Here is a 27,158-nt window from a genome sequence, read left to right on the forward strand (position 1 = left end):
CGCACAGAAAAGCACACGCCGTTTCATTCAAGGAGAAAGATAAGTCCACAGAAACATACATGCCGGGTCTGCATGCATTTGCTGGAAATCCCTATTTATCAGATTGTAGCAACTGCCCTCAACCTCAGAAACACGGCTGCAGATGGGAGGGAAAGGGATCGGGATTGGCTGCTGCCTACCATACAGCTGGGGAGCCCGACTTCCGGGGGAGAGGGCTCCAGACCCTGTCTCCTCACCAGAGGCCAGTGACTCGGTGTCCCCACTGGTCCCCTACCCAGCAGCTAGGAAGAGCATAAGAGATTTAGGTGTGTGGGGAACAGCTACAGAGTGGTATGAGAGTGCAGAACCCCACTCTGTTCTCCCAGCTTTGGCCCCTGCATTTTAGGGCAGTTTGAGAAACACTTCAACACTTCCCAGCTGGGGTGATCTCAAGGCTAAACTGCCCCCTAATCTAAAGGGGGGCTGGCAGGAAAGAAAGAGAAGGGAAGGTCGGTTCAGTCTGCTCTTGCCTGTGTGTGTAGTGTTGGGGGAGGGGGCAGGGGTGGCCCTGGCCTGAGAGCCCCCATCTGTGTTCTCAAGGGATGCTGGGGGCCCAGGCCCCACGGCCCCCTTCAGCTCCTCTGTGACCCCCTTTGGACTGCCACAATAGAAGGAAACGGAGGCTCTGCAGGATCCGCCTGCGGTGGGGATTTCCATGCAGAAGGTGGCCAAGTTTGCCACCTGGAGCCCCACAGATTGGTCAGGGTCCGCAGCTGAGGCTGCTGGGGGTTGGGGGGCAGCAGGGAGAGAGAGGCCCTCCAGGCTGGAGCAGGGTGCAGAAAAGGGTCCCGATCACACACTCACGGTGCTTGGGCATTTTTATGAGCAGCTCCCGAGGCACAGTAAGCACGGGTATGGGGTATGAAATGGAGGGTCGGGGGTCTGGGGTTCAGGAGTGGGGCTAGGCTCTACCAGTGTGGTCCCACCTGTACAAGCCCTCTGGAGCAAAGGAGAGGGATTCTCTCCATACCAAACACCTATAGGGTCCAGGGACAAAAATATGAGAGCTTCAGAGTGGAGGGGTGAGAAAGGAGGGGTGAGAGGAATCAAATTAAAATGGAAAGGGGGGAGTGGAAATAAGAGAGAAACAGGTGGGGGAGGAATGGAGACCCAGTGAGAAAGGAAGTCAGAGAGAGGAGGGGATGAGAGAGAAAGGAGCTGGGGGGAGGGGAGTGAGGAAAAGAGGGGAGCGAGGAAGGAATGAGATGGAGAGCAAGAGATGGGCCCCGGTGAGAGCGGAAGGGGTCAAAGGGAAAAGAGACTTGGAGGCGGTAGAGGGGGATTGCCGCGGAAGTTTTGGGGTCCGGAACTCTGAGGTTCTCCCGGGTCTCTGAGTACCGCGAGTCGCCAGAGGTGAGGTCTTTCTCCACGGTAGGCAGGGGGGAGCCCGGAGAGGTCGAGAGGAGTTCGAGAACCTACAGGCAAGGACAGAAGTCCAGCCCTTGTGATCCCTGGGCTCCTTGTTAGGGCCCCGGGCTCTTGGCCCGCAGCTGGAGGAAGACGCGCGCGCGGCAGAAAGCCCTGCACTCCAGTGCTCAGTGCCGGCTAAGTGCACGGGCTTGGAGACGCGCGCGGTGGTTGGCAGGGTGGAGAGAGGCCTGGGGACCTTACAGTCCCTGCAGTCTCATGGCCCCTGACTCTTGATCTCCCACCTAACACAGGGCGTCTCTGCTGGTTGTGGAGGCTGCGAAGGCGAGGCCACGAGTGTGGGCCTGAACCTGGTTCCCACGGCGCAGCGCGCCTTCGGTAGCTTTGTAGCTTTGCGCCGTGGTGCCCCGCGGCTGCCTGGGGCCTCTGTCCTTTGCAGGTCGAGTCCCTGGCCTGTGCAGATCAAGGCCAGCAGTACACAGCCGCTCTCCCACCCCCGAAACATCCCTGCAGGGTCTGGCAAGCTGCAGCTGTCCCCAGGGCAGTGGTAATTGTTGGGTTCCCCAGCGCTTCAGAGAATCAAAGGCAAGTTGGCGGCTAGACAGGCAGACCCAGTAGCCCACTGATGGAGCGAAGGTCCCACGGCACCTTGGGGACCGCTCTCAGATTGGGGACCACAGACCCGAACCTCCAGCCTGGACGCTGCGGAGACGAGACAAGGAATTGCGTTAGCGACAAGGCTGCGGCAAAGGTTTCTTTCCAAGTGAGAAAGGTGTTTTTTGTTCTCAAACGGTTTGACGTTCTTTACTTCAAATTGACCGCCACGGAGATATGAGAAAAGATTTCTACGCCCGTGGCCAAAGTCCCACAGCTTGCGGTTGAGAACAGACAGGGCTGAAAAGATCGCGGTAAGAAGAGTTACAGAGAACCTCTGCTTCTTGGAACGTGATGACCACATTCCCCCACCACCCACCCTTCTGGCTCAGAGATCTGCACAGGGCCGGCAGACGCTCTGGTTTAAGTGAATTTATTGGCCAAAGACTGCAGCTGCAGTTTTTAAGTCAGGCTATATTTTTTAAAGCCTATAGACAATGAAATTTCGCTACAGGAAGTTTAGCTCACACTAAAAAAAAAAAAGTTAAAGAATGCATTCAGAATTCCAATTTAATCCCCAAGTTAAAAACTTCACTGCACTACCAAAAAGCAGACACAAATAGTACAAATAAATGTCTGTGTTTAGGCATCCTTTATTTAAGCGTTTTTGTTTGAAAAATATCGCATTAATTTTCATTAGAAAAAGTTAGTTTTTTTGAGGCGTATGATGTATTGGCAGAGTAGAACTCGTTTTGGTGATGAAAGTTGTATCTACATTGTTATCTTAAAATATTTTGGAGTGGGGCAGATACGCGTGGATATGGAAGGCACTCTCCCTGAGAAATCGAAACTCGTCCTCAGCAACGGCCTGTAATTCACAAAGAATTACAGGATTACTGAACCTAGACTGGTTTTCTCCCAGGAAAGGGAAGTGGTGGCTTATTAAGAAAACTCCAAACACAAAACGGAAAAAATTTGGCATTTACACAAACACATGCAAAACAAGCTAAAATGCTCGACACCATTTTAAAATCGATCACAAAATTACCAAAACGAGGGAAAATCTCTTCTGAAGGAATTAGATCAGTTCAGTGCTTTCTGGGAATGACCTACCAAGCTGACTGTCGTTTCTTGAAAAGTAGAAAATGTATTCAACCTCCTCACAAAACACTGTTGCCTTTGGATCGCTCAAAAATGTCGAATAGCTTTCTAACATCCCTCAACTAAAAACCAGACCAAAACACCTGCACACGTACACACCACTTCCACCACCAACAAAATAACCAAACCTACTTAAGTGCTGCCCCTAAAGAGGAAAAAAATTTCACTTTATTTTTTGTATAAGAGCCATTAAAAGTAAAATTTCTTGGAGAGCAGTAAAAATGAAAAAATTCTGCTGAAATGTTATCGTGTAGTTTTGTCTAGTTATAAGCTCATCACAGATGGTTTTTCATGTTGTAATAGAAAAATCACTTCTGACTTTGGTGCTACATTTAGATTAGAGAGCCACAATAACTTTGAACTTTCTTGTGGCATTGGTTACATAATTAACTGATTATTTGAATAGTTGGCAAATAACAACATAAGAAGCAGCATATATAACTAAAATGACCGATTATCAGCCTATTTTATATGTAGTTAATGAAGCAATTTTTGTGAAGAAGATAATAACGTGAACACATTACAGTTTTCAAAGAAGCATCACATTTTTATTTGGTAATATATTTATTGTAATGATTAGTATGCGACTTTCCTCCAAAAAAGGCATAATTTTATTTATTGCTTACACACCTATATAGCACTTTCCTATCAGAATTCGCTGTCATTTTACTATGGTCTTGAATCACATACGGGAGGAGGGGGGCTTGCATAAATGTTTAATGTGGCAAGTATACGTAGGCAGATACACTCGATTAAAATAAAATCAAATGCTTCCATGCATGCAACGATATTTACTTTATATGATAGTAATTAGCTAAGCTATCTGGAACGAAAACCTATTATTAGTTGAACACAAGCTCCAGGATTTTAAAGATCCTCTTTTCAGACAAGAGAATGCAAATGCCCCAGAACGCCATCGTAACTGGATACTCCTTGGAACCAGATCCCATGTCCTGATAAGTGACTCTGGAGAACCAAGGGCGGTGATAAAGTAGCTAACTACTGCTCTGGCGCTTCCCTCCCCGACAGGGGCGGGCGTACAACTGGTGGTGTGCACACTCCAGGTCCTTGGGGCAGGGGGCTGCAGCAGCTCTGCTCCTGGAAAGGCAGGCCACTTAGATGGGGTTGGCCTGGTGAGGATCCCTGCTGGGAAGCTCCGCTTGGGGGGAACCAGACCCACGAAAAACAACCTGAAGAACAAGGGGAGGGCAGCCCGAGATGACCTGAACCCCTGCACGGGCATGAGGCCAAGATCATCTCTAGGTATCAGGTACAAGTCTTCTGCTGGCCAGATAGCCCTGTTCATGGCTGGGTATGAGAAGAGAAAAGGAGGACAGGGCACAGAAACTGCCTGCCAGGCCCCTGCACCTCAGCTCCCCTCTCCTCCAGATCCTCACTTGCCTTCAGCCCAGTAGTTCTGAACTGAGTCCCAGGCAGCCTGCTGAGGAGCAACACGACCAGGGGATGCAGGAGATAAGCCACTCAGGCCTGGCCCAGGGGGACCTGGCTGGGAAGTGGCGGCAGCAGGTTTGGAAGAAAATGAACTGAGTGGGCCCGTGGATGGGGAGGAGACAGCCTTCTGTGTGCTCAGGGTGGAGGAAACCGGGTAGATACCAGCGGCAGCTGGTGTGTGGGCATACCTTGTCATGCCCGGTGCCCCAGGGCAACCACCTCTATGATGGGGGTCCTTAGGGACTTAAGGAAGGCCTACAAGCAAAGCCCTGCGGAGAAGCAAGAGAACTGTAGCAAGGAGAAATGCAGGCTTCAGTTGGAAATGAGAGAGTTTCGGTAGCTTTTGTCTTTCTCTTTCTTTTTTTACTGAATCTTGATATCGTGCAAAAAAAGCGTCCAGAGAGGCATTTTAAAAAGGCCAGGGGGGGGTGCGGGGGTGGGGAACCAGAGGGGAGAAGAAACATTCCCAGAGCAACTTCTAGCCCTGAAGTTAGGGGCGGAAAGTGAAGCTGGAACGCTGAACACAGCTTCCTTCTTTTATGCTTGCCTGCCACCACAACACACACACATTCAAGGATCCCCACCCGGCAGTGCCGTGCACTCACCCCCACCTCTTTCTTGATCTTTGCGCCCAAGCGTTCTTGATCTGCCACAAAACCAGACTCATCCTTCTCTCTGCAACACCGTGGCCTGGTTTGGAGACGTCAGCCCGCCTGGGCCGAGAATTCAAAGCAGAAAGGCACGGGGTGCCCCTGTGGCTGTGGTATGGTCTTCCCAGCACAAAGCCCTGCCCAAAGAGGGCCTCCCCACAGTCCACCAGCAACCACCACCTAAGTACTCCCCAGCGCACGTGGCCCGTGCTACCGCATCCCAGCTCCCCAGCGCCTCAGGGGCTGACTCCCCAAGCATTTCCGTTCCCTCCTGAGCAGCCCCGCCTCTATCCCCTCCCGACCGGCTGTTCTTTCTCTCCCCAGCCTTGGACACCCACTCCTACTGCCTTGCCGGGGAGGGGGGGCCAAGGGGGCACCTGGCAGCTCTCCACTGTGCCCCCACTCCCATTCCATGTCTGCAACCAGCCAGGGATGTTGTCCACAGTCCCTGCACGGTTCACCCTGCTCCTTCTAGCTGACACACAGGTCTCCCCCAGCTCCACCACCACAGCCGCCAAAAAATGCTTGGGGCAGCTAGGGTCAGATCAAAGGCACCAAGGTTGGGTGGGAAAAGATCTCTATTTTTTTTCAAGGCCAGTGCTGTTCATGGGTCTTTCTGTGGGCCTCATAGCAGTGCCCGCTGCCCCTCACTGGGCTAGGCATGATGGCAAGTGAACACCTATTGTACAGGAAGATGATCCCTACCCGATGGGAGTTTCTACAATCTCAGGGAACACCACAGATTCGCCCAGAAAACAACTAGGGCCACATGAGGGCGCCAGAAGGTATGCGGGTTGGAAAAATTAGACACCCAAAGGTCAAGGCCTAGAAACAGGCGCCCAATTTCAATAGGCGGAAAAGACAGCCTCTACGTCTGGGTCACCTCCCTTCTGAGGACAGATCCTGCACTCAAGACCGCCCCTTGTGCATGGCACTCCAGCTGTGTCATCACCAGTGCAGTCAACAAACACTGATTGACCTCTGATGTTGAATGGCAGCAATTAATATGTATTTGAGCACTTCCCATGCATGGGGACTTCCCTTAGCTCCTGACACGTTTTGCCTCATTTATTCCTGGCAACAACCCTGTAGAAGGTATTATTGTGTCCTTTTTGTTAGACAAAGAAACTGAGGCTTAGAAATGCCCAAGGCCACACACTGACTAGGCTAGAATTCAAACCAAGAATCGTGGGACAACAAAGTTCAGTAATAACTCACTTGGCTGTGCCGTCTTTCACATACCTGCTTAGTGCAGCGGCTGCAAGGGCTGCAAGGGCAAATGCAACCAGGATCTTGCCCTCAGAGGCTCATAGTCTACCTGGGTTGAGCAGGCAAGCAATACAGCTACAGTACTAGGTGGGAAGTAATAAGCAACATGGATGTCCTTTACTAATACGTGCTGCAAGTTCAGATTCGAGAGAGATGGCTTCCGGCTACGTAATCAGGGAGCATGCTTCCTTGGAGGTGGTATTTGAACAGAACCTTGGAGAACAGCTTTTGACTCATGGAATCAAGGGTGGGGAAGCGTTCCACTAGGAGGGAACAGCTTGAGCAAAGTCAATGAGGCAGGAACAGACACGTCGCTCAACTATAAACATATAAAACATACTGTCTTCTTGGAGATCCAGTGCCCAGTATTTACAGGGCAGGAAGCCTTCCTGCCCCGCAACAGCTGGAAAAACCACGCTCCTGGGCCATCTGTCCTTCCTGGAGTTGATTTGCAGACAGGAAGCCTCCAAGAACTGGAGCTGACTGGGAAGGTGCAGCCCGGAGGCATGGGAGTCAGTGTTCGGCACCCTAAGTGGTGCAGCCTCACCAGCTAAGACTTGAACTTCCCTCGAGACTCTACACTAGTCCTTGTCAATTCTGGTAGTGCCACTACATCCCACTCCGTGGATGTGGGGGGCGTGGTCCACATGAGCTGGAACCAATGGAAAGGGAAGGGAAGACTAGAGCCCCGCCCCCGACGTGACGCAACTACCCCAGACACAAGCTTCACAGCAGAGGCCCCAGTCTCTGCAGTGGTAGTAACAAAACCCAGACTCCCAGGTCTGGGCCAATGGAGGCGATTTAGACTAGAGCTGGACCGGGTCTGTCAAAATCCCTACTCGGCAGCAGCGGTGGAGTCCAGAAGGAGTGCTGGTGCCGCAGAGCTGCCTCCCCGCCCCCGCCGGGATTTATTGAGTATTTGGACTGGACAATTAAGTGGCCCTGATGATGTTACCAAGCCCGGTCACCTCCACCCCTTTCTCAGTCAAAGACATTTTGAACCTGGAGCAGCAGCAGCAGCAACAGCACTTCCACGGCGCTCACTTGCAAGCGGACTTGGAGCACCACTTCCACTCGGCACCCTGCATGCTGGCCGCTGCCGATGGGACGCAATTTTCTGACGGAGGGGAAGACGACGAGGAGGAAGAGGGCGAGAAACTGTCCTATTTGAACTCACTGGCCACAGCCGATGGCCACGGGGATTCGGGGCTCTGTCCCCAGAGCTATGTCCACACAGTCCTGCGAGACTCGTGCAGCGGGCCTAAGGAACATGAAGAGGAGTCCGAGGTCTTGAGGGACCGGAGCCAAAGTGAGTAGTGGGGGCGGGGGGTGGGGGAGGAAATGCGCCCATACATCTGGAGCAATGGCGGAATGCCCGCAAACATCCCACGAACCTTACCAGCATATGTGCCTGCCCCTTTACCCTTTGGCTGGGGTCATCCCTCGCACTGGTCATTGACAACTCTGCAAAAAGCAGGTGCCTGAGAGGGAGCTGGGGTGCAGGGGAAAAGGACCAGATGACCCTGACAACTGCTTCTCCCAGAGAGGGGTCGAGGCAGCACCCAAGGGAAGGCAAAGTAGTTATTGCTGCCCTGACGCTGGTAAGCAACAGGGGCTCAGCTGCTGGGTCCAGGCAACTCCCTGTATTTTTGCTCTTTCCAAGAACTAGAGGGGCAACAACCTGAATCTTTTCTACTTTCTCTCTAGCCTGAGATGAGTTCTCTGATGCCAGAGCAGGGGTCCCTCTTCTCAGAAAAGAGGGTCCAAGCTGGTTGTGTCTGCAGGGCCCACAGGGCGCAGGAACTTTGGTAGAGACCAGCAGAGTGATTTCCTCACCTCTCTCCTTGGAGCTCAGCGTTCTCACACCCACAGCATCGGGCAGGGAGGGAGGAGATAGGGGATAGTTGGAGAGTGCACAGAAACACAGTCCATTAGGCAGAGCAATCACGCCCCTGAGGCACCAGCCTTAAAAAAAAAAATTGCAACATTTTGCTTTGTGTCCCAGACTAAGCGGCTGTGGGTCGAGGGAAAACCGCGCTGAACTTAGTCGGAGATCCTGGCCACTCTCATTGATGGGAGGTGATTTGGGTAGGGAAATCGGATAACTGAATAAAACCTCCAAGGGAATGTTTGTTTCTGAGGGTACACAGTCTAGTCTCTTTCCCCGAGAGATTTGATGCGGCCAAAACCAAGGCCTATGCTCTGACAGCTCCATGGGCCTAAAATCAACACGAAACTCTCTAAATCAGTGAATCAAACTTCTTTTTCTCTCTAAAGTAGCGCAGACATCATCGCACGGATGTTTAGCTGTGAGCATGTAGTCTTTTAAAGAGCAAAAACCAGTCCCTGGGCAACGCACGAGCATTACACTCAGCCACTTCTATCGGAAAGATTTCCGAGCAACTCTCGCACACCGGTCCCCAGATACCAACATGCCTCTCACCTTCAGCTATCCGTGATGGAATGGAAGGCAAGCAAGTTTGCAAATACTGTAGTTATTATGTAGTTGCAAACCTGCATCCTGAAAATAGTCATTAGCACGCTGAGCCACACATTTAATACAGGGTAATCTCTTTTCTCAGATGCTCAAGTTCTAAATAAACGCGTACTAACTATCCCTTGGCATGGAACGTGCCTCAAGGGCGTTCTGACTGTACTTGGGCGGTCACAGGGCCCCAAAGTGCCAAGAGCCATAAACTTTTCCTACCGCGCTCTCCGTACTGCTATCAAATGGGGCCACCGTGTTTTAGGATCCGAGCTGCCGCGAGGCCCGGAACATCTTAAGGGACGCTGTTGTTTTGCTTCTTCTGCAGAAAGCTGCCCGCTGAAGAAGCCTCTGGAGGCGGCCGGAGACTGTAAGGTGGCAGAGGACAGCGAGAGGCCGAAGCCACGAAGCCGCCGGAAGCCCCGAGTTCTCTTCTCGCAAGCCCAGGTCTTCGAGCTGGAACGTAGGTTCAAGCAGCAGCGGTACCTGTCCGCACCTGAGCGCGAGCACCTCGCCAGTAGCCTGAAGCTCACGTCCACGCAGGTGAAGATCTGGTTCCAGAATCGCAGGTACAAGTGCAAGAGACAGCGGCAGGACAAGTCTCTGGAGCTCAGTGCGCACGCTCCCCCACCGCCGCCGCGTCGCGTGGCCGTGCCGGTGCTCGTGCGGGACGGCAAGCCGTGCGTCACGCCCGGCGCGCAAGCCTACGGTGCGCCCTACAGCGTGAGCGCGGGCGCCTACTCCTACAACAGCTTCCCCGCCTACGGCTATGGGAACTCAGCCGCGGCGGCCGCCGCCGCGGCTGCTGCTGCCGCCGCCGCTGCGGCCTACAGCGGTAGCTACGGTTGTGCGTACCCGGCTGGCGGCGGCGGAGGGGGCGGGGGCGGTGGGGCCTCTGCGACGGCCGGGGCCATGCAGCCCGCCTGCAGCGCGGCCGGAGGTGGCCCCTTTGTGAACATGAGCAACTTGGGCGGCTTCGGCGGCGGTGGCGGCGCCCAGCCGTTGCACCAGGGTGCGGCGGCCGGGGCAGCTTGCACGCAGGGCACCTTGCAGGGAATCCGGGCTTGGTAGGGCCACAGCCGTGGGCGCCCCACCGCAGCCTGGCGCAGCGGGACTGAAGCGCGAGAAAAGCTGGGTCCAAGGGCCAGGTCCACTCGTAAAAAAATAAAATAAACGTCTCGCTCATCAGAGCCCGGGAGCGTAGATCACACAAGGCCTGAGAAAGTGGACCCAAGGGCGAGGAGGATGCCCTGGATGGGTCGCGGAGACTGTCTCCGAGGCAGAAAGGCCAGATAGGTGCCTGGGAGGACGAAAGGCCCCAACCTGGTCCTTAAGGGAGTGCGAGAGGCTGGGAATCTGGCTGCCGTTTGTTTCTGCCAAAGCGAGAAGGCTTCTCTCCCTCGGCCTTCCCGTGGCCTCCTTGAAACGCGGGCGGAAACCCCAAGGCCAAAAAAGAAAAATTGCATGAAGGAGAGAAAAACGGGCGTCGTGGCTTGAGAAATCCCCAGGCCCTAACCGACCCTCTGACCCCTTGCGGGCCCGGAGCGCCACATTACAGTTGATTTTCCTACCCCCCACCCCCCACCACAGCCTGCCCTCAGCAGCAGAATCTTCGGCCGGAATCTCCGCATTGTCAGGGGGCGTAGAACTCTTCCAGAAAAACAGCGGAGCGAAATCAAAAGTTGGGGGGCACTGAACAAATCCAGCACCTGGTGGCCTGTGGGAGGTGTTACCAGGTTCCTTTCTGTTTCGTATTCTGTATTCAGCACATATAATATATATAACTGCATCCACATGCCATGTACACACCCGCTGCCATACACTACAGGAGTCAATAAATAAGGTGCAATATTTCCGAACCGTCGGCCGGCTACAGACTTTGTTTGGCACCCCCAGAGTGGGGAGGAACCCTTTGAATATGAGCGGGGAAGGTGTAGGTGGGTCAGGGAAAGTAGTCCTCGTCGGGTGACCGCAGGCCTGTTCTGCCCTGCGCCAGTCCCCAAGCTGCAAATCTGGGCTTCTCATGGCTTTGTTCAATTTCTTTTTACTCTTGTGGGGAGGATAGGTCCGAGACTTGGGGCCTTTTACCCCACCCCCCATTTTTACCCAGATGCTTGGGCTAGTGCCCGAGCCCCGGTTAGATCAAGGCTTAGTGTCTGTCCCACCTCGTGGGTCGCCGGGAAAAGAAAACCTCGTCCCAAGCCCAGCCGTAGGCGGCAGGAAGGTGGCTCCTTCTTCGGCGGCCGCCGCCGGAGCTTCCAGCGCGCCCGGGAGCGCTGCGCCCCGCCGTGGCCGAGTTCTCCCCCTCGGCCGCCCTCCCTTCTCCCCCGGCGGCCGCGGCTTTATGCCGTTCCTTGTCACTTGTGGAGAATGCCGTGCGAGGTCTGTGCTGCCACACGGCCGATTGTGAGCGTGCCAAGGCGGGTGAATGGGGAGGCCTCAGAGCGCCGCGCCATTGTGGGGCCGGGCCTTGCTGAAAGGCGGCTCCGGGCCGGGTAGGTGCGGAAAGAATGGCTTTTTATTGGAGTCCTGAACAAAAGGTGTGGTAGGAAGGCGAAGTCCCCTGCGCGAACAAAAACCCCAGCGCGTCGGGATTGACGTCCCCCCCGAGCTCCCTATTGCTTCTCAGAGCGGGGGCTTTGTGCAGCAGTCTGCTCAACAGAGGGACGGAGAAATGCGCGGGGGTTTTGTTCCCCACTTTTTGTGCGCTGGGGGAGGGGATGGTAGGGAGGGACGGGGCCTGGGCGGGCAGCAGGGAGGGGCGCGCTGATTAGGCCCGGCGGGCCCGGGAGCTGAGACGTTCAGCGGGAGTCGGCTGCCTGAATGCAGGGTCATTATTGCTACAAGTTTAGCAATTTCGTCCTTACTGGAGGGGGCGGGGGCTGCTTGTCTGCAGCGGGGCCGCCTGGCTGGGGAGCAGCAGAGACCAAGGGGAGAAGGAAGAAAAAGAGGAGGGGAAGAGAAGAGGGGAGGCCGGCAAGGGAATCCTCTAAAACCCACTGACCGCCCAGGATGAGGCTTGGACGCTACCAAAAGGGCCTAGCTGGAGGCTGGAGAGGCGGCGCCTGGGGAGAGAGGACCCTCCCTCTCCTCGCCTCTCTGGAAGCAGAAAGACGCTGGAGCCGAGCTCGAGTTTCTGCACTGGGCTGCGGGTCCCTGAGCTACTTGCCGCCAGTTCCCTAGTTTCTGAAAAGCTGCCTTGGAACGAAGACACCACCTTCCACCAACGTGACGCCCCAAGCCCCCTTCCTAGCAGCCCTCTCTTCTGGAGCTATTATCTTTCCCTAAGTTGCTTAGGTTAACTTAGGGAATTCTCGCTTCCTAACACATTCCTCACTGCCTGAAGATGCAAACGACTCATTCATTCACCCATCCATTCCGCAGCATTTACTGAGAAGCTACTAAAATGTGTTCACTTGCACTGTTCTGGGTGCTGAGGACGGTGAAAAAGCAACCTCGGGCATATGGAATTTATTTTCAGGGGTGCGTTGGCAAGGAGGTAGACAACAAATACGTGTAAAAATAGTAGATAGATTCTAAAAAGGGAAGAGAACCAAGTGCTGGAGGGAGGGTTCTTCTGGAGCAAATGGTCAAGAAAGCCACGTCGAGAAGATTGCATGTAAACTGATGCCTGAACGACAGAGAAGAAGCAGCAGCCAGTCCAAACAGTGCTTTGCTGTTGCAGCCTCCTGCTTCTGTATATGCCCTCCCCTACGTCTAAAATTCCCTTCGTTCTCCTCTATCTGGTGGACTCGTGCTCCGCCTTCCAAGCTTTTTTCCTGAACCGCGCCAAGTAGAGGTAATCACTCCCTCATATGTGCACCCAGAGTCTTAGGTACTTTCCAATATCACAACATAGTGTCATGCAAAGATTTATTTGTCTCTTTCCCTCCATGTGCGGTCCCAGTAAGGGGGGGGCAGGTTGGCATCTTTTCCTCTGAGATAGATAACACAGGAGAAGACCATGGGGCCAGGCTCCTTCAGGGCCACCTTCCCTAGTGCTCCAGGACCCTGTCAGTAGCTCCAGTGGTATCGAACTGCCTGACACTGGGTGCTGACTGCAAGAGGGATGCGGGCCGGACTCTTGGCTCGCCTGAGCAGAGCCAGGACAGCTGAAATCGCTAGTGGAAGATGTGCAACCCAACTTATCCCAGAGGAAGGTCCCGCCTCTGGCACCCCTCAATGCCGCCCTGGGGACACAGCTTCCCCCAGGGAGTTGTCCCTTGCTCTAAGCTCAAAACCTAGGAAAGGAGGCTGAAAACTTGGTAATGACTTTGACACCTGGACAGCAAGTTGAGTTGTTGGGAAGGATGTGGGGACTCGGGCAGGGTGGGAGATGAAAATCTGGGATGTATAGGATAAATCCTGGACCTACATCTGGGACCCACTTCGAATTCCCCTTCGTTCACTAGATGAGGAGTATGGCAGCTGGTCAAGATGCTGCCTGCGTCCTGGGAACTCACTTCTAAGATGGGATTTCAGTGCCTTCGCACCAGGAATCCCAGGGCTCTGGGAGTGGACACCCTTGCTCCCCTGAGGGTTTTCTAAGTAAGCAATGTTTTCTCCAACCTTGTGTTCTTCTCCGCCGTGGCCTCCCTGTGCTCCCAGTGCCAGACCCCCAGCTTCCTTCTGGCCTGCACTTCTCGTCTTTCACTCCGCATCCCCTGCTGTCCTGGGGTGAGGGTGGGAAAAGGTGCATAACCCTCACAGAGGAAACACAGCTGGTTCTATGGATTGGCTTCCCAGAAGTTTGCGTGTCTTGAGATACTTAAAGCCAGTCTGGACCAACCCCTTCCCGTGCCCTACCCTTCCCCAGAGCCTGCAGTCTCCACGTATAAATAGCTCCCCATCTCTCCGCTGGAGGATTTCCGCACTGCTCCTTGCTGGGATTCCAGGGCCTTGGCCACTGGAGGGTGAAAACCCTAGACCAATACAAGCTACCTTTCCCTGAAGCTCCCTCTGCAAGGGAAAAGATCTCTCCCAGGCCCAAACTGCTGCTTCGCTGGGTTGTTCTGTGAGCCAGGAGGAATCTCGTAAAACTCAGCCAGGTCTTCTGATGACCCGTGAGATTTTGAACAGGTGAAATAAGTTGCCCCTGTGGGCTGTGGTTTCTGAGCTCTCAGGCAGAGAGAAAGATGGACTATATGATATCACAGATTACTTCTGGCTCAGTTCTTTCTTGCTTCCCTGAATGGTGGCTGATGCCTCCCCTCCCAGCGACTGGTGCCACACTGAGCTTAAGAACCAAATAGGCTCCACTGACGGAGGAAGTGGAATAGGATCTAGAAGGTCAGCATTTTTTTTTCTGCGGAGCCCAATCTTGAGGGGTCAAGAGGCTGGACTCTGAAGTGGGGCTGCCTCCTTTCTAGCCTCAGCACCACCCCCACCTGTGGTAGGGACCTCGAGTAAGTTAGGAGCCCTCGGAACCTGTTTCCTCCTCTATAAAATGGGTATACTTACAGCGCCTCTCTCTTGGTTTTTTTTTTTTTAAGGTACTGCAAAACGCACAAATTTTAAGCGTACAACTCAACGAATGTTTATATATGTAAAAGCTCAAGTACAGATCATCTTGGCTTTGGAAAACAAATGAGATGATCCATGTAAAAGGAGCTTAGCGCAGTGACTGCCGCGCATCAGGCATTACATCAGTGTTTATAAGCCAGGCGGGTGCTAGGCGCTGTGCAAGCCGGGAAGCCCACGACCCTCTTCTGCTCGTGAGGCACTCCCAGGTCCGTGGAGGGGCGCCGGCGATGGTTCAGAACCCCAACCTTGCAGGCGGTCATCGCCACTGAGGCGGGTCGGCGTCCCTGCTGGCAAGCCAGGGGCAGGCGGCTTCGCACAAGCATGGACCTTGGCTGGTTTTGTTGAATTCGACGGAAGGGGAAGGTGAGAGGGGGTTCCAGGTGGAGCCTCGGGCCCTCTCCAGTTCATCAGGGCTGGGAGGAAAGGCTCGGAGAAGCAGCGCAGCCCCTCTGCGCCGGGCGTCTCCTGGGTCCCACGCCCAGCTGTGCCTCTGCACCTCCCGAGTAACCTGCGGCGGTGCCTCCTCTCTAGGTGTGGCCGGGGAGGCCCGGCGCCGGCCGGAGGCGGTTGGATTCGAGGCCCCCATCGCAGCCTCCTTCCCCTTCACTTCAGAGTTCAGGGCGCCATGAGGGGACTTCCCGAGCGCCTTCTCCCAACTCGAACCGAACCCTGGAAGGAGGACGGATTCCCAGTGACCAAAAAGACTTCAGTGCTGGGCCAGAGCCTGGCTCTGCGCGAAGGGGAAGGATCTAGGGAACCGCCCGGGGCAGCGCGAGCGACATGCGGCGGGCGCGGCCTCCCAGACAGGCCTGGGGCGGTCGGAACCCGCTGGGCCGGGAGCGCACCCGCGAGCCCCGGTAGAGCCTGGCTAGCAGTCGGGACGACAGCCCGAACTTGACGAGCCGGCGGTCCTGACGATCGCAAGCTGGGCGCGGAGCCAGGCCCAGCGCGCAGCGAGGAGGCAGCACGTTCTGGGGAGTTTTGGTGAGTCCGTCAGGCCTCTGTAGGAAGTCCAGGGGAGGTGGCCGGGGAAGGCGGCACTGATCCCAGAACCACATTTGCTTTACTGAAAGGACGCACTTCCCAAAACCTAGGCTGTAGGTGACACTAATAGCAGCAGTTTCTAAGGCAGCTTTTCGAACATTTATTGAAGTAGCAAATACATGCAGAAAAGACGTAAGAATACAGCTCATTGAATCTTCGTGAACCAAACACTCTGATGAGACCAGCTCCCAGATGGAGAAACAGTACCTTACCAGCCCCCAAAAGTCCACTCGGGCTTCCTCTTGTCACTACGCCCACCTACCGCCATCCTGGGTAACCACCACCCTGGGTTCTCACCGCGGCCAGGATAAATTAGTTTTGCCCTATTGGTAACATTATAGTAATGGGATCATGTAGTATGTACTCTTACGTGCCTAGCCTTTGACACCGTGAGATTTATCTATATTGCTGCGCGAAGTGGTAGATAGTTTTCTTTGGTTACTTAATGGTATTCCTATTGTGTGAACACACCACAGTTAATTTATCCATTCTGCTGCTGATGGGCAGCTGGGCAGTTTCTAGTTTGGGGCCGTTGTGAGTGTTGCTGCTGCAAACATTCAGGAATAGTGTGCAGTACAACTTGCCACAGCGATGAGAACCTGCTGTGTCGGGGCTGCCCAGCTGGTTCCCGCTAGTCACATGTGGCTGGTGTGACTGAGGAATTCGATTTGTAATTTTCTAAAGTCATAATTAATTTAAATATAAAGAGCCACATGTATCGGACAGCACAGTTTCGGCATGTCTTTTGGTGACTGTAGTAAACATTTCTGTTTCCCTGGGAGTGCAACCTCTGTGTCAGTGTCACAGGGTATGAATCCCAGCCTTAGTAGATTCGGCCAAGCGGTTTTCTCAAGTTGGCCATATCACTTACACTTCCGCCAGCCTAGTACCACAGGCTTCCCCATACTTAGCATTTGTATTTCATTTCTTTTTCATTTTTAACCATTCTGCTCAGCATGTAATTAAGAGGTTTTTGTTCACTTTCAAGTATGATTATGAAAATTGCCACTTACCCCTAATAAAGACAATGCTGATGGTGGTTGGAGAAATTCTTGGGGACTGAGAGATGTGATAGCCACGTAAAGTTCACCCTTCATACAGCCCCTACAGTCATTCCTCCTTCCCAGTCCGCCTTCTCCTCTAGGAACTGGATGGGGGTCAGCAGGGCATAAGGAAGGGGCCTTGTATTTGGTTCTTCTCCCACAGCTCCTGTTACTTTATGTCTTCTTAACATCATCCATGCTCTTCCTTTACTCTTATCAGAATCTCCCGCCTGAGGAGGTGGAGAGCCTGCCTGGCAGGCTGCAGCCGTGTCAGAGAAGGCAGGTTCTGTGCTGGCTGAGCTTTAGTTTGTAGCTTAGCTCTGCCGCGTGTCGAATGGCACTAACAGCCTTTACGTGTGCCACCTCACTGGGCTGTAGAGAAATAAAGTCAGCCCTGGGAGGCAGCAGAGGGCCTGCCTCCCATGTGTCAGGCCGTCTGTGTGCATTGCTCTGTAGACATTCTCTCTAATCCGCAGAATTATCCATGTGTGTTGGGTACTCCTTGTTTACACAGGTAGAGACTGAGGCTGAGAGATTGAGACACTGACCTCAGGGCCACAGGCCAGTAACAGTTGCAGTAACCCCAAAAGGGCTTTCCACCCAAAGCCACTGAGAACATTTCTGACGTCTTCTACCTCTCATCTCTGGGTAAACAGAGCTCTGGCTAGTGCAGATCCTGAAATTCTGGATCAAAGGAGATGTGTTCTGATGGAACCAAACTGATCATTGACTGCTTGTGCGTGGCCAAGGAAGCAGAGGAAGTGTTTGTTATGTTGTAATGCCAGTGAAATTCACTTTGTGTGACATACAAGTTCTTGGAAAATTGTGTTCAAAGAGCTTTTGCTTGTGGAGAGGGAGAAAGCGGAGTGCATTTTAAGTCTGTCCCTGGAATTTGTTGCTTAGAGTATCACAAAGTGAATTACTTTGTAAAGTGGGGGACCCTTTTTAAATATGAACAATAACTCTGCATTTGCTTTGTAAGTTTGGGCTTTCAAGTATAATAAACAAGGGTGAAAAGCAACTCAAAATTATATACAAGATTTATCAACATTTCCTCTTTCATTGAGAATGGTCCACAGGAAAGTTTCACCTGGACCACCTTCACAGTGAGTTCTCTGGAAGGTCCACAGATTAGTTCTCTGTCCAGAAGATAAATAACTAGACACCCAGTGCGTTCAGTGGCTACGTGTGGACTCAGGCTTGGCTTGGTTTTACAGTCCCCGATCCCTTGGTGAGCCTGCCATCGAGAGGGCTCAATAGCCAAATGGGTTATTAGATTGGATGACCGTCCAGGTTCCTTCCAGCCTTGAGATTTTTAAATTAAAATTTTTGCATGCCTATAGATTTCATCTGTGCCAGTGGGAAGGGTCTTAGAAATCACCAAAGTCTAACTCTTCAGATAGTAAATCCTGTCTATGGCATCCTAGGCAAAAAACTGTCCCGTGCCTTCTGGACAACACCCATGGGAGAACCATTCACCCCTCCACTCCACAAGGATGAGAAAGTCCTGCCTTGTGTTCATGTGGAATCTGCCTCTTGTAACTTCCATCCCTGCTCCTCCTGTTCCCACAGATGTTGGCTCCTTCCGCATAGTTCTCCGAGTATTTGAAGCCACTGATGCCCAGGTAGATCTGTCCTTCTCCAGGTGAAATAGCCTCAGTCCTTTGACTTTCCCCAGGCTCCTGGTCACTCTTTAGTGGGTGTTCTCTACTGCACCCATTTCCTCTGTGCCTGGGCTGTCCTGGTGTATTCTCCATAGGAGGTCCTCTCTTGCTAACCACTTCCATCTTTAAGTATTCTTCTAAGAAGGCTGAGGCCCATTGGGAGGCTTTCCTTCATGGGTCCCACTCTCTTCAATTTATGTTTTTTTTTCCTTAGTTTTCAAAAGACTAAATACCCATTGTCTCTTAAAGTAACACTTTCCCTTAAAGTCTAGATAAAAATTTCTTTCCTACTTCTAAAAACAGTGCTTCTTATTTTAAGTTCTGAGATCCCCCTGCCCTAAGTTTAATATTCTCTACCTTTCTTCCTTTCACCCTCAAAGGCGTAGCAATCACTCCATATTGTCTTCTGGGTTAGATTTTTGAATATTTATTCTCACCGGCTACTTTCCTTTCCCTCATCCTGAATGATGCTTCCTCCCATGTGGCGAATATTGATGCAGTTGAGGTTACATTGTGGTCAGCTGGTTCGGCCCCTTCCCTGACACGTGGGTCCCTTCCCCAGCACTCCTGAGGAGCTGAAGTCCTGCCACTTCCTCCCATTATCTGCGACGCTGACCTTGAGATCAGCTGGCTTCTCTTCAGGTTTGTGTTCTCTTCCGTGTTGGACATAATGTCTTTTTTTCTGGAAAGTCTTATTGTGGTTTTGACACTCTGTACTATCCCAGTCATTTTCTTTCTTAAGGAGTAGTCACTCCTTTGCCCTGGCTGGTGTGGCTCAGTTGTTTGGAATATCACCTGTGGACTGAAAGGTCTCGGGTTCAATTCTTGGTCAGGACACATACCGGGGTTGTGGATTTGATCCCTGGTAGCATACAAGAAGGCAACCAATCAATGTTTTTCTCCTTCACATCTCTCTCTCTCTCTCAACCGTGAAACATGTCCTCAGGTGAGGATATAAAAAAAAAGAGTAGTCACTCCTCTTCCTTCTCCAGCCCCACTTAATACAGTCCTCCAAGTCTCAGTGACGGTTCTCCACTCTTGCTGTCCCGAAGTTTGTCATTGCACGCACAACGTCAACTCCCCCTTTTATACCAAGAGGACTGCATCTACAGGTTTGGCTTGGTTTCCCTCTGTGTCATATTTTTAAATGCCTAGGGGATAATTCTCATTGAACCCATACAATCATCATCTCGAGTTCATCACTGTTCCCCCAAACTACTCCCATTGCAACTTCTGCCAATGGCATCGCCTTTCCTTGCTCTCCTCCCTTTGGATGGAACTAGTCGGTGGACAAGGGATTTCCCTGAGAGCCCCTCAGCACTTAGACTAGAAGGAATGAGAGAACTAACATGACTGAACACGTAACACATTGCAGGCACTGGACTCTGCATATCCTGTCCAGTTTAAGACTGGAACCATCCTGAAAAGTGTGTGCCATGGTCTCCATGTTGTGGGTTAAAAGATCGAAATCCGAGTGTATCAACCCCTTGCTTGAGGACATTCAGTTCTTAAGTGACGGGCTCCAAGGTTAAATCAAGGTCTGTCTGATCCTAAAGCTTAAGTGCTTTACCGAAATGGCCTCCTAACTTGTCACCTTGGGTTGGGCAGATCTCTGATAAACTTCATCCTCATACCAGGACCAGATTCATTTTCTGCAAATGCCTCTTTTATTTTTAAAAAGATTTAAAAAAAATTTTGTAAAGATTTTATTTATTCATTTTTAGAGAGGGGAAGGGAGGGAGAAAAAGAGGGAGAGAAGTATCAATGTGTGGTTGTCATTCATGTGGTCCCCCTGGGGACCTGGGCAACCCAGGCATGTGCCCTGACTGGGAATCGAACTGGCGACCCTTTGGTTCACAGCCCGTACTCAATCCACTGAGCTACCCCTGCCCGGGCTCTCCAAATGCCTCTTAATCAAAGGTACCTACATTTTCTCAGTCATACTGTGGCTCCTCACTGTGCAAGTATCAAATGTACTCTCAAAGGCCACTGGTGAACCTCATTACTGTATCCAATCAACCAAATCTCTCATTATTTATAATGATGTATACAATCTCCTTTCTGTCCCAGTTGTGAAGTCCTTTCCAGCTACCATGCTCACAGAGCTCACAGCACGGGCATGTCACCTTCTGTTAATGTAGATGAAATGGCCTCGTCTGCAAAATTCAGCTCTTGATCCAAGTAGTTTTATTGATTATCTCATTATGTCCGTCCTCAATTAGAAAACCAGCTCTTTGGGGGTAAGGATCAGGTTTTGCGCTTCTTTCCTACTGCCTTCAGAGACAGATAATAAATGACATCATTTATGAAAAATGCTTAGAAAAGTATAAAGTACAATATAAATGAAGTGTATTGTTCTTAAGATTACTATGTTATAAACATTGCCAAAGTGTGTTGCCTGTTTGCTGTTGGGCACAAGCTGAGCAAACAGCAGAAGCTTGAGGGATTTGATAAATAAGTCAGACCCAGAGTTGTTGTTCTCCCTTCTCCTCCTATTAAATCCTTACCAACACCTTCCTGCCCCAGCACCTTAGTACAGTGCCCAGAACATGCTGGATGTTTGATACATGTGTAACAACAACAACACAAATGAACTGGAAATATGACTTGGAGCAGGTGTTGGTGTTGTCCTAGATTTCTACGTCTTTGGGATTCTCTTCCTGCTTCGCCACGTGGAATGAGAGAATGTCAAGGCTGGAAGGGATCGCCCACACTCCCCATCTTGAAGACGAGAAGACGATCGCAGCGAGGAGAATGTCTGTCCTCACAACACCTCTCCTGTCAGTGGCTTTCTGACATCCCGTCCGATCCAGCGTCCCCCACCCCAAGGTTCACTAGCCCCCTCTCTTCAGTGTTCCGTTCCTGCACCTGTCCCCAGCCCTTCTTCCTCTTTGGCAAGTTCCCTTCACCACATCCCCTCTCCCCACTCTGCACTCCGCATGCCCCCGACTGGTGCTCAGTGTTGTACACAGGGCTCTTGGGAATGTAAACCAAAAATACCGCCAAGGTTGTAAGCACACACACTTTACTAATGGTGACCATGTGGGAGGGACACAACCCCCACCAGGAAGTTACACTTCAGGGTCCTTTCATGGGTTCTCTCCAGGGCTCAAGTACCCTTTCAGAATTTCCCTGAGACCAGAAACATAGTAGAATCTTTATAACAATAAACTATAGTCTGGATGCTTAAAGTACCAGGCAGTGTATTAGACATTCTAGAAGGTTCATGGCAACTCTGCAACCCTGAGTCATAATAACTCCATTTTACAGGTGAGTAAACCGAGGGCTCAGAGAAGTAAAACAACTTGCTGAAGTTCACTCAGAGCAGGGGATTGAACTGATCTATGCCCCTTCTCTAGAAAACTTTTTGAGACACACTGGCTGTGGCCACTTCACTTGGATGCCCACTTTGTTCTCAGTGGCTGCTCTTGGTGAGGTCTATCTTGTAAGAACTGCCTCCATACCTTTGCTCTCTCACTGTTTAGCGTCTCTGGAGCCAGCGAAGCAGTGCCCTGCGTGCGCCCTCTAGTGGTCACAAGGAGATGCACAGCTCTTTTTGTCACTGTCTCTGAGGACCTCTTGTCAGCACCCTCAGCCGTTGACCAGGGACCCAAGGCCATGTAGACTTGGGCTTCACACATCTCCCAGGCTTCCCTGGGCAGAGGAAATACCTGGATTCTCTGGGTACCCCACTCCTACAACTCCTTTAAGGAAGACCCACCCATGTCTGACAGTAACCAAGTTAAGATAAGAGAGGGACTTGGCAACATCCCCAAATTCCTCTTCAGCGAGTCAGCCAGAGCATCTGACTCAGAGTCTCTAGAACCGATGTCTATTCTTAGCTTCCACGGCTCTTTGTTCGTTGACACACCTCTGCCTGGTATTGTGCTAAATTCCTGAATTTACTTATCTTATGTGCCCAAGAGTAGGTCTCAGTGTCTCTGAGCAACCCCTCTGCAGACTGAGCCTCCGGAACTGCCCGCAACCTCGCAGTCTCCAGTAAATAACAAACCTGCTCCGAATGGAGTCTGGGTCCCATAGGGCCACTGCCCTTTTGGGCAAATTAGAAAAAGGCATTGCTTCCTCCGAGTGGACATGGCTTGGCCAGGTGCTCAGCTCGGTTATGAGTGTGTCTCTTGGGCCAACCCCCCTTGGTCAGTGAAGAACTCCCACAGCTGAATGTGGTAGCTTTCATAGATGCAAGGTGTCACATGCATCTGTGAATCCCTCTCGCCTGGTATAATGTGATGTTAAATGGGCAAGCTGACCACCTTTACAGGACACCAACACAATCACTGTTTTGGGAAAAATTCGGTGGGAAGGAAAGTCCAGCCCCTGCCTGGGGTTGCTTGATTTCCTGGGGCATTGGGGCAAGAGTTGCTGCTGTCACTGCTTCTGCACCCCAAGAAGAATTCCTCCATTATTGACTACAGTTCTACAGTGGGTTTAATCCTTAAGTCACTAAAAGTACAGATGAAGACAGGCTGTGGACAGTGATGAATTAGAGACTTACACTTTGAGGGCAGGTGCAAACAAGTAACCCTGGTGAAAGACGACCACCCTGGTGAGTAGCAGGGCTGACCGAGGGCATTTCTGACTGTTCTCTTCTGTTTCCCCTGACGCTCTTTCCTTTCTCCTCACCGCACCGCACCTCTGCTCCCCTCTCTTCTCTCCATCTTTCCTCCTCCCCTAGTCTTCTGACATGCTCTCTCTCTGCCTCTTCCTCTTGAAACTTCTGTTTGTCATTCCATCTTCCCCTCTCTCCTTTTCTCTTCCTTTTTTCTTTCCTCACTTCTCCTTTATCCACTAACTGACTTATAATACAAAATTAAAGAATATTTGATAGCCCTTGCTGGTGTGGCTCAGCTGGTTGGAGCGTGGTCCTATATACCGAAAGGTTTAAGGTTCAATTCCTGGTCAGGCACATACCTAGGTTACAGGTTTGATCCCAGTCAGGGCATGTATGGGAGGCAACCAATCGATGTTTCTCTCTCTCTCTACCCCCCACCACCCCTCTCTGCCTCGTTCCCTCTCTCCTCCTCCCTCCCTTCCTTTCTCTCTAAAGTCAATAAACACATTAAAATTTTTTTAAATATAACATTTGATAGCTTCATGTATTCCAGTATATTTAAAAATAAAACAACTTGAGCTAGTCATAATTTTCTCACGAGAATAGCAACTATATTAAATTGTGTTTTGTGTCTTTATAAGTCATATTACTTTTTCTGTGCATCAGCGATCTTCAATTAAAGAAAAGTCATCTCCCCACCCCTGACACACACTCACACACACATACACACAGAGTTTATACAAGAATAGAAGCATAGGGCGGGGAGGGAAGCCAGCAAGGAGGCACTCATCTGATTAGCATCAAGGGGAAATCCTCAGGATATCAGCAGCAAGGAAGGTGTAAGACTGGAATGTTGAAGGTGGACCCTCTACCCCAAGGTCCTTGCTTTATTTCCAGGCTGCCTCCTCCGGAGTTTTCTGGAGAAGGCAAACAGAGCATCTCAGCGCCACGGACAGAAAATGGAGTGCCAGGGACGTCACATGGTTTTTCCAAGGTCACACAGTCAGTTATTTCAAGGCAAGACCTTGCATGTAGAACCTATTTGTATTTGTTGAACACAAATACGTAACGTGGAATACATCATTTGAGGACATTGTAGGAACTACAAGAGTTTGAACAGATTAGTAAGACCCAGTTACCACTTAAATGGAATAACCACCTCCAGGGAGAAGATGGATCATTTAACCAACACTCACTGACCAGGTGGACAAAATTGGATTCCACTCTAGTATATAGATTACCTGTCAAGTTCACATTCTCACACAATAGGTCACTCTAATGGAGGGCTCAGGGATGTGGCACACGGAAGATCATCTTTTTTCCTTTCAGCACTCAGCACACACCCAGCAATGACAAGTTAGACAACAGCTCGCCGCAAGCAGCTGCTCCCCTTACTGTCTGCCCTTCTGCATCCTCTGAGTACCTTCCCTAATAAGCCGTGTGATTCCTCTGCCCAGGAGGTTGTGGACTGCAATTGGCAGGCAGGCAGTCTTGCTGGCTGGCTTTGAGCTTATTAAGTCCTGAATCTAAGAGGATTTTTTCTTTTCCTTTTCCTTTTTTTTTTATTCAGTGCTGAGTTGGGGAGGTCCGGCTGGCACCCCCACCCCAGGCTGGCCTCTGCCCAGGTGTGGCGAGCCCCTCCCCTCATTCTGGGACCCACCATCCAGCAGGGGTAGCCTGGAGGTCTGGGGGTGGCCCTGTCAGCTCAGTGCACTCTGGGCGGCACCCTGGGTGGCACCCTGGGCAGGTGCAGCCCCACCCCACCAGCCTCTCAGCACAGAGTCCCTGCTGCAGTCAGGGGAGGTCCCTGCTGTGCCAAGGTGTCCCCCCTGAGGTCCACGCTGTGCTCTTGGTCGCTGGGTTGCCGGCGGTCTTTTCCTTTTTCTTAATGGCTCCAATCACTTTCTGTTTAGTCCCCCCAAATATAAATACACACACACACGCGCGCGCGCACGTGAGGTATATGCTACCAGCAAGCGCTGTGCTGGGCACTAAGAACAGATACAGTAAGGCAAGGTCATGGGGCGTGGCCCAACCTGGAGGGCTCAGGATGGCTTCTGGGAGGAGGTGACGTGAGAGCCAAATTTTGAAGCATGAATAGGCGTTAGCCAGGTGAAGGGAAGAAAAGTAAACCTAAGGGAAAAGGGAAGGAGGGGAGTTGGTGAGAGAGGGGGCAAAGAGAGAGCTTGGGGCAGGTGGCACTCGCTGTTGGGTCACTATGAAGGTCTCCCACCTTAAAGCCATCTCTCTGTGTTGGGCATGCAAAGGTTTTGTTTTGACCCTGGGAACAGATTCCTTTGACCTTAAAGTTTATGTTGTATTAATAGGGGTAACTGTGTGCAGAGGAGAGAAGTATATGGGAACTACTGCACTATCTACTTAATTTTTCTGTAAGCTTAAAAATGTTCTAAAACTGAAGTATATTAATTTTTAAAACCTTTATGTTGGGTTATTTAATTTTATTTATTTATTGAGGGAGCAGCCAATGTTATCGTCATTGTCCTTGAGAACATGGCCCCCCATGGAGGTCGTGACAAGGAGCCTTGCTTCTCTCCTCACCCCCACTTCTCCCCAGTCCTTCCCCTTCTTGGTAAAAGCACCGCCCCCCCAGTGCTCAGGCCAGCCTGCCTCGGCCATCCTCGAGCCTTCCGTCCCCCGCCCCCCACAGCTAGACTGTCAGCTAGTTCCACAGATCGCACCTTAAGCCCTCTCTGGAATTCACCCCATTTGCTGCATTGCCTTTGCTCCTCTCCGGAATGAGCCAGCTTCATCCCTCTCCCAGCCGGACTTCTTCAGTGTCCACGCCTCTTGCGTGGACATCCAGTTGTAGTAGTCTGCTCCAGCTGCTAACAAAGTACCATGGACCAGGTGGCTTCAACAATAGAAAAACTAATAAATAAACAATAGAAACTTATTTTCTCACCATCTTGGAGACTGGCAGTCTAAGATTCTGAGGCCTCTCTCCTTGGCGTTTCTGTGGTTGTCTTCTCCCCGTATCTTCACATGGTGTGTGTGTGTGTGTGTCCTAACCTCCTCTCATTATAAAAGGGCACTTACCAGGCTTCCCTTAAAGACAGTGACTGTTTTGAAGTTCCCATTTAAGAAAAAAATGACTTGCACATAGTAGGCCCTCAGTAATCCTGGCTGGGAACAGTGTACACAGGCCTTAGTTCCATGCATGTTGTCAGTGGTGGAGACCCTCACACCTGCCCTAACACCCTGGGGGTGTTGGTTCTCCAAATTCCCATGTCACTCATATCCTCCAGCCTTGCTCAGCCTGTTCCATTCCTGATGGCCCCTCACCCTTGGCTTGTTTTCAGCCCTGGCAGAAACAAAGCAAGCCCAAAATACACCAGCCAACTGGCAAGTGATGAGTGATTAGCTGCCTGGCTCTAAAAGGCTGGAATGAGGCAGCCTTTCAGTGCTAAGTGCAGTAACCCTAGCCCCCGCCTGCTGTAATTCTAGATGGAGGTGGTCGGGGAGTGGGCATGGGCAGAGCCGTGTGCACGGACCCTAGAGGTCTGCAGCCCGGCAGCGGGGAGAGAGTGCATCTCTCTGTGGTCAGTTGAAAATGTGAAGTTAACACTCGGACAGAGGCAAAGGAGATGCAGTGGATTACATGAGAAGATGAGTGATTCTTTTTGCTAAAGGAAGGCTGTCTGCGAGAGATGGGGGGCAGGATCGGTGGCCCCACTTCATCTCGTTCTTGCTCTATCCCTAAAGTGACCCATTTACTGGAAGGTTCTCATTTCTTTTTTTCTTCACGTTATTTCTGTCAAATATCCTACAGCTCTGTGGCTTTGAACTTTAGTTTTCTCACTGATGAAGTGAGAGTCATACCCACCCATGAAAGGGTGGTGAGAACCTAAATGACCTTAAGGATTTAAAGGAACTCCCCGACCCAGGTGGTTAGCTCCTACTACAAGGAAGTCTCTGTCTCAGGATTAGCAGGGCACTGGAGAAATGCAGTCAGCTCTGAGACATCTGTGGTTTACAGTGTGGTCGTGAATATGTGCTCATTTAAATGGTGCTCTGGGGGCACGGCAGGGCCTTAATCAAGAATATACCAGAGTGATCAGCAAGTGTTTAATTAAACATTCATTGTTGTTCTGAGGGCTTAGGCTGTTATTATCTACCATTAGCACCAGAGCATTTTAATTAGCACAATAAGTGTGTTAGATTAGTTTTTATTGGGGGGGGGGGATGTGGCTTGTTAATGAACTCAGTTAGAATTAAGTTTTTACCATTGAAATCAGTAATAGGGAAGATATGCATATTGACTAATCAGTTTACAGG

At 51.3% G+C, this 27,158-nt stretch overlaps 1 protein-coding gene across 1 annotated transcript; it reads left to right on the plus strand.

Annotated features, from left to right (window-relative positions):
- The first annotated feature begins 7,278 nt into the window (after window positions 1-7,278).
- On the plus strand, window positions 7,279-10,878 carry NKX2-3 (NK2 homeobox 3). Its single transcript, XM_028512181.2, has 2 exons — window positions 7,279-7,842; window positions 9,347-10,878. Exons 1-2 carry the CDS (start codon window positions 7,479-7,481, stop codon window positions 10,087-10,089), a joined length of 1,107 nt encoding a protein of 368 aa, XP_028367982.1. The 5' UTR covers window positions 7,279-7,478; the 3' UTR covers window positions 10,090-10,878.
- The last annotated feature ends 16,280 nt before the right edge of the window (window positions 10,879-27,158 follow it).

The sequence above is a fragment of the Phyllostomus discolor genome, chromosome 5 (assembly GCF_004126475.2).
Source record: "Phyllostomus discolor isolate MPI-MPIP mPhyDis1 chromosome 5, mPhyDis1.pri.v3, whole genome shotgun sequence".
NCBI lineage: Eukaryota > Metazoa > Chordata > Mammalia > Chiroptera > Phyllostomidae > Phyllostomus > Phyllostomus discolor.